This window comes from Phalacrocorax aristotelis, chromosome 29 (assembly GCF_949628215.1).
Source record: "Phalacrocorax aristotelis chromosome 29, bGulAri2.1, whole genome shotgun sequence".
NCBI classification, from domain to species: Eukaryota; Metazoa; Chordata; class Aves; order Suliformes; family Phalacrocoracidae; genus Phalacrocorax; species Phalacrocorax aristotelis.
Window position 1 is genome coordinate 280,051 of NC_134304.1, and position 9,475 is coordinate 289,525.

General features: G+C 58.9%; 1 protein-coding gene across 2 annotated transcripts; it reads left to right on the plus strand.

Annotated features, from left to right (window-relative positions):
* The first annotated feature begins 1,614 nt into the window (after window positions 1-1,614).
* Window positions 1,615-9,446, plus strand: LOC142048924 (uncharacterized). 2 transcript variants are annotated; one of them, XM_075076270.1, is made up of 3 exons: window positions 1,615-1,721; window positions 3,449-3,661; window positions 6,606-9,446. In XM_075076270.1, the coding sequence occupies exon 3, from the start codon at window positions 6,614-6,616 to the stop codon at window positions 8,291-8,293; it is 1,680 nt and encodes a 559-aa protein (XP_074932371.1). In that variant the 5' UTR covers window positions 1,615-1,721; window positions 3,449-3,661; window positions 6,606-6,613; the 3' UTR covers window positions 8,294-9,446. The 2 variants fall into 2 exon arrangements, with proteins under 2 accessions (XP_074932371.1, XP_074932372.1); XM_075076271.1 differs by lacking the exon at window positions 3,449-3,661 and having other exon boundaries at window positions 1,618-1,721.
* Window positions 9,447-9,475: the final 29 nt, after the last annotated feature.

A 9,475-nucleotide genomic window follows, 5' to 3' on the forward strand; every position in this document is an offset into this window, starting at 1 on the left:
TCCATGCGTGTCCCTGCATTGCACACACACATGTCCCTGCATTGCACACACGTGTCCCCACATGCACATGCATGTCCCCGTGTACACTCATCTGCTCCAGCCATATCCCAGCATTGCACACACACGTCCCTGCATTGCACACGTGTCCCCACATGCACACGTGTCCCCCTACACACCTGCCTGCTCCAGCCATGTCCCTGCATTGCACACACACGCATGTCCCTGCATTGCACACGCATGTCCCCACACGCACACGTGTGTGCCTATGTAAACCCATCTGCTACAGCCATGCCCCTGCATTGCACACATGTCTCTGCATTGCACACGCGTGTCCCCACACACACCCATCTGATTCAGGCATGTATCTGGATTGCACACGTGTGTCCCCACGCGCACACACGTGACCCCGCAACACCCATCTGCTCCACGCATGTCCCTGCATTGCACACACACGTCCCTGCATTGCACACACGTGTCCCCACATGCACATGCATGTCCCCGTGTACACTCATCTGCTCCAGCCATGTCCCAGCATTGCACACACATGTCCCCCTACACACCTGTCTGCTCCAGCCATGTCCCTGAATTGCACACGCATGTCCCAGCATCGCACACGCGTGTCCCCACACACACCCATCTGTTCCAGCTGTGATCCTGCATTGCACACGCATGTCCCCACGCGTGCACACGTGACCGCACAACACCCATCTGCTCTAGGCGTGTCCCTGCATTGCACACGCATGTCCCTGTATTTTACACGCGTGTCCCTGCATTGCACGTGTCCCCACATGCACACGCGTGTCCCCGCAACACCCATCTGCTCCAGTCATGTCCCCGCATTGCACACACACGTGTCCCTGCATTGCACACGCATGCCCCCACATCCACACGCGTGTCCCCGAGTACACCCGTCTGCTCCAGCCACGTCCCTGCATTGCACACGTGTCCCCCAGCATTGCACACACACGTGTCCCTGCATTGCACACACATGTCCCCACACGCACATGCGTGTCCCCACCACGCCGTCGGCTCCAGCCATGTCCCTGCATTGCACGTGTGTTTCCACACACACCCGCATGTCCCCACACACACCCATCTGCACAAGCGTGTCCCCACAGGCACACACGTCTTTCCACCTGCACAAGCGTGTCCCCACACACCCCCATGTGCTCCACGCATGTCCCTGCATTGCACACGTGTCCCTGCACTGCACACGCGTGTCCCCACATGCACACTTTTCCCCATACACACCCATCTGCTCCAGGCGTGTCCCAGCATTGCACACGCATGTCCCCACCCGCACACACGTTCCCACCCGCACAAGCGCGTCCCCGCACACACCCGTCTGCTCTAGGCGTGTACCTGCATTGCACACTTGTGACCCCACGCGCACACGCGTGACCCCGCAACAGCCATCTGCTCCACGCGTGTCCCTGCATTGCACACGCGTGTACCTGCTTTGCACACGCGTGTCCCTGCACTGCACGCATGCACGCGCACACACCCGACAGGCTCCCGCCTCGCCGTCCCCTCCCTGCGCATGCACCACCTCCGCCGCTCGGCTTCGCCCCGCGCGCATGCGCGCTGCTCGAGGGGGGGGTGGGTCCACCGTCCCGCCCCCGGAGGTGGCGTCACGGCGCATCGCGGAGCGCGGCCGGAAGCGGTCCCGGGGGAGGCGTTGGGCTGCGGCACCGGCCGCGGCTGAGCGGCGGCGGGGCCGGGTGAGGCCGGGGCGGCAGCGCGGGGACGGGGGGAGCGGTCGCGGCATCCCCCGCCGGCTGGGGAGGGCTGGGCGGAGCCGCGGCATCCGCTGCTTTAGTGGGTCGGGGCAGGGGGGGAGCCCACGGTGGTTTCGGAGGGCCTTGAGTGGGGGCGAGGGGCGTGTGGTAGCGGGGGCGTGGCGTGGGGAGATAGCGGGGAGGGTCTGGTTGGCACTGGGGGGGACTGGGACGTGCTGGGGGCGGCTGGTTGTAACGGGGGAGGGGAGGGCTCATGTTGATACCGGGCGGGGACTGGGGGGTCTGGTTGTAATGGTGTGGGGAGGGCAGTGAGGTGAGAGGGTCCGTTTGGTACTGGGGGGGACTGGGACATGCTCAGGGGCCTGGTTGTAATAATGGTGTGGGGAGGGCAGTGAGGTGAGAGGGTCCGTTTGGTACTGGGGAGGACTGGGACATGCTGGGGGGCCTGGTTGTAATAATGGGGGGTGAGAGGGTCCGTTTGGTACTGGGGAGGACTGGGATGTGCTGGGGGACTGGTTGTAATGACTGGTGGGACAGTGAGGTGAGAGGGTCCAGCTGATACTGGGGAGGGCTGGGACATGCTGGGGAGACAGGTTCTAATGGGAGTGGGGGCTGAGATGAAAGTCTGGTTGATACTGGGAAGTCTGGGATGTGCTGGAGGGATCTCATTCTAATGGGGATGGGGGAGGGCAATGAGATGGAAGGGTCTGGTTGATACTGGGAGGGATTGGGCATACTGGGGTGGTCTGGTTGGAATGGGGGAAGGGAAGGTCAGTGAGATGAGAGATCTATTTGATACTGGTGGAGTTGGGACTGGGGTGTGCTGGGAGGGTGTGGTTGTAATGGAGTGGGGGAAGGCAGTGAGTTGAGGGAGTCTGATACTGTGGGGGACTGGGATGTGCTGGGAGGGTCTGGTTGGAATGGGGGAAGGGGAGAGCAGTGAGATGAGAGGGTCTAGTTGATACTGGGAGGGAAGGGATGAGATGAGTGAGTCTGGTTGATACTGGATGGACTGGGGCATAGTGCGGGATCTGGCTGTAACAGCAAAGGGGAAGGGCAGTGAGATGACCTCTCTGATTATACTGGGGGTGGGATTGGGGACATACTGGGGGCATCTGTTGTAGTGGGGATTGGGAATGAGATGAGAGAGTCTGGTTGATACTGGGGAGATTGGGTCATACTGGGGGGGGGTCTGGTTTTAATGTTGCAGAGGGTGCAGTGAGATGGGAGGGCCTATGTTGATACTGGGGGAACTGGGGTGTGCTGGGAGGTTCTGGTTGTAATGGGTTTTGGGAGGGGGATGTGGTGGGAGTGTCTGGGTGATACTGGGGAGACTGGGACATGCTGTGAGGGCTTGTGGTGTTCTTGGGAGGATAATATTAGGGTATGCAGGGGGGATCCTTGTTGATACTGGGCCATGCTGGGAGTATCTGGAGGGTAGAAAAGGGGTGAGGGACTGGGCTGGGAGGGTGGGTCCTGGCCATCCCACAGGGACTGGGGAGGCTGGGGACATTGCTGATGCTACTGGGGGGTGAAAAAAATTGTATATTTTTGGCCCAGCAGCTCCTACGCGGCTGTGGTTGGAGCCTTTTCCACTGCCACGAATTCTTCCATCGCTGCTCGCTGCCTCTTCACTCCCACACCGGCCCCAGCCCTCCGCTGAAATTATTCTTTTTCCCTTCCTGACATATTTTCTCGCTTTTATTTAGAGCCTGCGGGCAGCAATTCCTTTGCGGCTACACTCGATACCCCCAGCTCTTACTCCGTGGGTAGGACTGGTTGCCCCAATCGGTCCCGTGACTCTCTCCGAAATGGCAACTCGCCGTCACCCCATCTTCACCAAATCCATTTTCACTGGGGTTTGGCTTGGCCGCGGTGCTGCCCACCCAGGGAATACCTTTCCTGCTGCATTTTAGGAGCACGTAAGCTTTTTTGGGACCCTTGTTGTTGCCTGTCTTGGGCTGAAACCCGCAATTCTTCTCTGCTTTGGCATGTAGAATCTCCACTCCAGCAGACGCTTGCTGGGTTTTTTTTACCCCCAAATACATCGCCTTGCCACCCTCATGCTTTTCTTGCTTTGCCCCTTTCTGTTCCTCTGCCTCACAAGGTCTGCGGGCTCTACCTGTATAGTGCTCCCTTCCCCAAGAGCAGACCCCTCCAAAACCCCTCAGTTTAAACCAACTGGTGGTGGTGGATCCCTCCTGACCCTCAGTAAGTCCAGCACCTGGCTTCACTCCCCTCCTGATTAACATACCCCCACTCAGGTGGGCCTCAAGGGGCTCCCACGTAGCTGTACCTAGTGCTGCAGCAGGTAGGAAAACCCCCAAACCCCTCAAGGACTTCACTGCAGCCATCACATAGTGCCAGAAAGTACCAAATTTATCATCCTGCCTGAATTCGTGGTGGTGAGTCAGCTGAGATGTGCTGGGTGTCTGGATGGCAGCAAAGGCAGCCCTAATATCTAGCTTTTTCAGAGCCAGGGAAGCGTGTTTCCAACGAAAGGCTGGACACAGGGCTTTTCACCACCTGCTCGTGCAAGTTTCCTCCTCCGTGACTTGTGTCTCTCTGTGTTGTGCTCCCAGCCTGCTCTGTCATCCCTTTCTTCCCACACAAACAATTCCCACTCAACACCTGGGTTTGAGAGCAGGGGTACAAGAGGCAGCGGGTTCGTTCTCCCCTCTGCTTGGGGATCCTTTCTGATCCCCCCCGCCCAGTGTCACCCTGATGTCTCAAGCAAAAGGGAAGGGCTCCACAGCCTCTGGGTGAGGAATAGTCTAATCCGTCCCCGAAGGGTGAGTGTGCCCTGGGAGAGGGTAATTCTCAGCCCTCTTCTCTGCTTCCAGCGTTACTCTTGCTGTAAAAACTTGGGGCCGGTCTGTTTAAACAACAACGGGAGCGTCTCATGAGTGCCTGCTGCAGCAGGGGACAAAAGTGTTTCTCCCAGTTTGGCTATATAAGGAATTTTGCTGGTTTGGTTTTTTTAATTGGCTTTTTCTACTGCTAACCCCCTCATTTATTCAACTTGCTGTCCCTTTCACTCTTTTCATAGTATATTTGACTGTCACCTTCATCTCCTCCCTCTTCAACGTGGGATTCCTCAGCATTGCTTTTTTGGGGTGTCCCATCCTAGTGCTCTTGCCACCCTTTGGGTCGACGGTACTTGCTCTGTGCCACTGAGACAAAATCGTGCCTGGAAACCCCCTTGCTTTGGCCGTGAATTCCCTTCTCCGTGCCTCGAGACCCAGCTGGGAGTGGGAGGTGCGGGTGAGGAGCAGCATTTCTCAGAGCACCTTTTACTTGTTAGGCTTTAATGGGATCAAAGTGGTTATTAATAGCATTTAGCTTGTTCACTCATAGCTCACCCCCTTGCCTTCCCTGGCAGTTGTCTGGTTGAAGCTCCGTCCACAGCTCCAGCGGGCTTCCATCGATGTCCAGGTGCAGCAGGGGAGTTGGAAAATCCCTTGGAAAGACCCGATGCATCACTGGCCGTCTGTAATCCCACAAACTCCCGTCTGTTCATAGCAGCCACCGAATAATACTGAATTACACCCCCTGTCGCAGATGCCAGTGCAGGCTGGTGGCCTTGGGCAGACTCAGAGATGTCTTTGTGCCCAGAGTTTATCAGTCATTGGGGATCCAACTGTGCCGGCGGCTCTCCAGCACTTATCAGTCCTTGGGAGGCTTTGGCATGCTGCCTTCCCAGCCTGTACCTTTCTTTTCTGCTTTTTATTCTCTGGTAGCCGTTTCCCTGCTCATGCCCACAGGAGTCCCTTCTTGGGCACCTTTAGGGCAGTTTTACATCTGGCTTTGCAGCAGCTTCCTTGCCGTGTCGGCGTCAGGTAGGCGGGAGCGCTCTCTGTCTCCAGTGTGGTGCTTGGAGGCTCCTAAAGCACCTGCTGCCCCTGACGTGCCCTCCACCCCGCTGCCGCTCACTGGCATGTCTCTGGACATGATGGCAAGCCTGAACCACCTGAATTTAGTTGTTTGTGATGAAGAGCAACTTCTTTTAACTGGTCGCCCTTGCCTGTGTATTAGGCCCTTGCGGGGTTTTGGAAGACAGATCATGCTTTAGCCTTCTTCCCCTCCCTTGGCTAAACTGATCCATGTGTGGTGTCCTGAGTGGGGAAAGCAAATCCAGCCCAGGGGATCTCCAAGGTGGATATCAGCCCGGCGTCTCTTGTTGAGCTGCACAACCACTGAACAGGCTCTGGAGGCGTGGAAAAACACTGGCCTAAGAGAGGAGTGTTTGCTGAGAAGGTGATCTGGAAAACTACCCTGGTACGCTCCAGAGCTGAGCTGAGGTGTTGAATCCCCAGGAGCTGGGGGCTGAGTCCCTCCATGCATCTACCGCCTGTGCCTGAGGCAGGGCTGGCAGCTCCTTGTTGCAGATGAGGAGTCAAATAGGCACCTGGGGAGACCAAGCACCCTCTGAGGAGCTTTTCAAACCCCTGCCTGGAAGCTGCCAGTCAGCCAGTATGGCCCTGGATGGCCGGGGGCATGGTTGAGGCCAGTTCCTCTGTTCTTGCTCTGACCAGGTAACTGAGCAGGCCCTGTGAGGAAGCAAATGGCTCCCTGTTATGAATAGCAGCTGGCACTGGGTGCTAGTAATAGGCTCTTGGGTAAAAAGTCTTTTAAGTGCTGATCTGGGGCATTTCTCTGGCACTAGGACTGCTCTATCTGTCTCTCTACCTCTGTTTCCCCTCTGCTTCTTCTCTTTCTCTCCCCTTCCCTATATATCTGTATCTTTTTCTCCGACCTCCCTCTGCACTGCTGCCACCCACGTCTTCATCTTCACGCCTTCTCTCTCACGGTCCTGCCCCTGCCCTGTTGTCCATCTCACACTCTCTCCTTTCTCGTTTTTTCCAGGGGCTGCCATGGAGGCACATCCAGGTTCTCCAGCCTGTGAGCCCCCCTTTTCCCAGAGGCTCTCCCCTCTTACCAAAGGAGATGGGCCTGAAGGTGAAGAGGAGCAGGAGGAGGCTCAGGAGGAGGACATAGCCGGGGCACAGCCAAGAGAAGAGCCAGGGGAAGGCTCCCCAGAGCGGCTGGGGCAAGTTTCTCTGTGCCGCTCAGGACGGTGCTGCCGCGGGCAAGGCTCTCTCGCCCCTCAGGGTGCAGGCAGGCCCTGCCAGAAGACAGATGAGGATGAGGAGGCTTCCCCGTGCCACCAGGTACTGGAGGAGCTGCGGCCATGCCGGCGGAAGCACCGGTTGTGCCTGAAGCCTGAGACAAGCTGGGTCCCCACATCCCCGGGACGGGGAGAGAGTGCCGAAGAGCCGGGACCCTCCCGGGGAAAGAGGCTGCGGTTGATCTGGGGCCGGACAGGTGACTTCAGACAGAGGGAGATGGAGAATGGGCTGGAGGAGGTGCCACGGAGCAGCGAGGAAGAGGAGGAGGAGAGACGGTCTCAGTCCTGCTCCCCTGAGCTGTCTCTTTCCGGTGATGCCCGTCCCAAGCCGGACTTTGTACAGCTGATTGACGAGCGTGGCATCTACTCCACCGCTAAGCTGGTGCTGGGGAGCGCAGTGGGGGAGCTGGAGGAGGCAGCGGTGGGGCTGCCGGCCCACCCGAAGCGGGGAGCAAGCGGCATCGGAGAGCTGGAGATCCGTGAGGTGATTGTGGATGAGAAGCCTTTCCAGTGTGTTGTCTGTGATAAGGCCTTCAAGCGGGCCTGGGAGCTCTTCAGCCATGAGGTGGTACACAACGAGGAGCGTCCCTTTCGCTGCGACCTCTGCCAGGCCTCCTTCAAGCGCCACTCGGACTTCAAAAGCCACCGGCTGGTCCACACGGAGGAACGACCATTCCGCTGCGAGCTCTGTGGCAAGCGCTTCAAGCGTTCCTCCAACCTCCAAGAGCACCGGCGCATCCACAGCGGTGAGCGTCCCTTCCGCTGTCCCCGCTGCGCCAAGAGCTTCAAGACCCCCTACGAGCTGCAGCGCCACGCGCTCACCCACTGTGCCGAGAAGCCCTTCAAGTGCGCCGACTGTGGGAAGGACTTCCCCACCTCCAACGCCCTCCTCCTCCACCAGCGCCAGCACTGTGACGACAAACCCCACGTCTGCGGGGTCTGCGGTAAGAAGTTCACCTACGGGCACAGCCTCAAGGTGCACGAGCGGGTACACACGGGTGACCGCCCCTTTGTCTGCCCGCTCTGCGGCAAGGGCTTCAAGCAATCCAATGCCCTCTCCTCCCACGAGCGGGTGCACACCGGTGAGCGCCCCTTTGTCTGCAAAACCTGCGGGAAGGCCTTCAAGCAGTCGTCCTACCTGGTGATCCACGAGCGGGCACACACGGGGGAACGCCCTTACAAGTGCGAGGTGTGCGGGAAGGCCTTCGCCCGGCCGTCCTTGCTCCTCCAGCACCACCGTGTGCACAGCCAGGAGCGGCCCTACAAGTGCAGCTTCTGCCACAAGTTCTTCAAGGACCTGGCCTACCTGGCTGTGCACGAGAAGGTGCACACGGGCGAAACCCCCTACAAGTGCAGTGTCTGTGACAAGGGCTTCGCTCACCCCTCCAACCTGCTGCAGCACCAGCGCGTGCACCGCGATGGCTGAGCCCCAGCGCGGCGAGCGCAGCCACAGTGTTGCCAGGCTATGGCAGCCATAAGTACGCCGGCACCGACAGCAGACGAGCCCCAGGCTGGGAGAACCCTGTATGTGCGCCTGAGGACCGGCGTGGACCCCCTAAAAGCTGAGGTGCTTCGGAGCTCCAGCCTTTCACTGAACCTGGACCCGCACTGTGCTCTCCTCTTCCCTCTGTGGGGGTGATTCCAGTGCGACCTTCCCCAGGCCTGTGGGCCGGGGTGGCTGCAAGCTCCTGGCAGGCATGCTGTGGCTCGCAGTGTGCCGTGGCTCGTGGCACGCCACTGGTGGGCAGCAGGAGCCCTCTTCTTTGACCTCACGTGGAAAGGAGGGCTGAAACCCCCCCTTAAGTTGGCCTAAGACCCCCTCCCCAGTCATCCCAGTGAGCATTGGCTCAGCCTGGGCTGGGGGCTCCCAGGGAGTCAGGGCTGGCTGTTGCCTGCAGGAGGGGACAGACCTGCCTGTTTTTTGGGAGCCAGATACAACAATGGTACGGGAAGTGGAAAGGATTACAGGAAAGAGTGAGGAGCAGGCACTTCCCTTTCCATCTGAAGCCTTTTGGGGTTCAAGTGTCCCGTCCATATCTCATGCTGCTGCTAATGACCCAGTTAATCACCCCCTTTTTTTTCTGCCCCAGGGCACTGGTGGGGCTGGTAGGGAGCAGAAGAAAGGGGGGACACATGCTGCTGCCGTCCACTTTGGGAGCCTCAGTAAGCGATGCCCAGCGCTGTAAGTCCTTCTCCAACCGCTCCTGGGACTTTGCAGGCAGGAATGTGGATGGGGTATGGGCAACCAAGATACAAACAGCCCTCTGCCTCCTCCTCTGCCTCTCGCTTCCTGGAGCTACCCCCGCTCTGCTGCCGGAGCCTGGATTTGTCCCCCCTTGGCTCATGGCTGCTGGGCAGAGTGTGGCACATGGACCTTTGCTTGCGAGGGCAAGACAGGAGCCTTGTCCTTGTCCACGCTGGTGCCCCTGTGCTGTCCCTTGGACTCCTGAAGATCCCGAGTCCCACCCCATCCCCCCTTTTCCTACAGTCCCTGTAGCGCTGGGAACGGGGCGGGGGGGTGGGATGTGCGCGCTCCTCGGCGCTCTGCACACTAATTACAAGATGGTTATTTAACGATGGCTCTGTCTCATCGCCTCCTCTAGCTCAT

Excerpts from the sequence above, each read along its gene's own strand:
- LOC142048924 (XM_075076270.1), top strand. The coding sequence starts at position 6,614 with ATGGAGGCACATCCAGGTTCTCCAGCCTGTGAGCCCCCCTTTTCCCAG.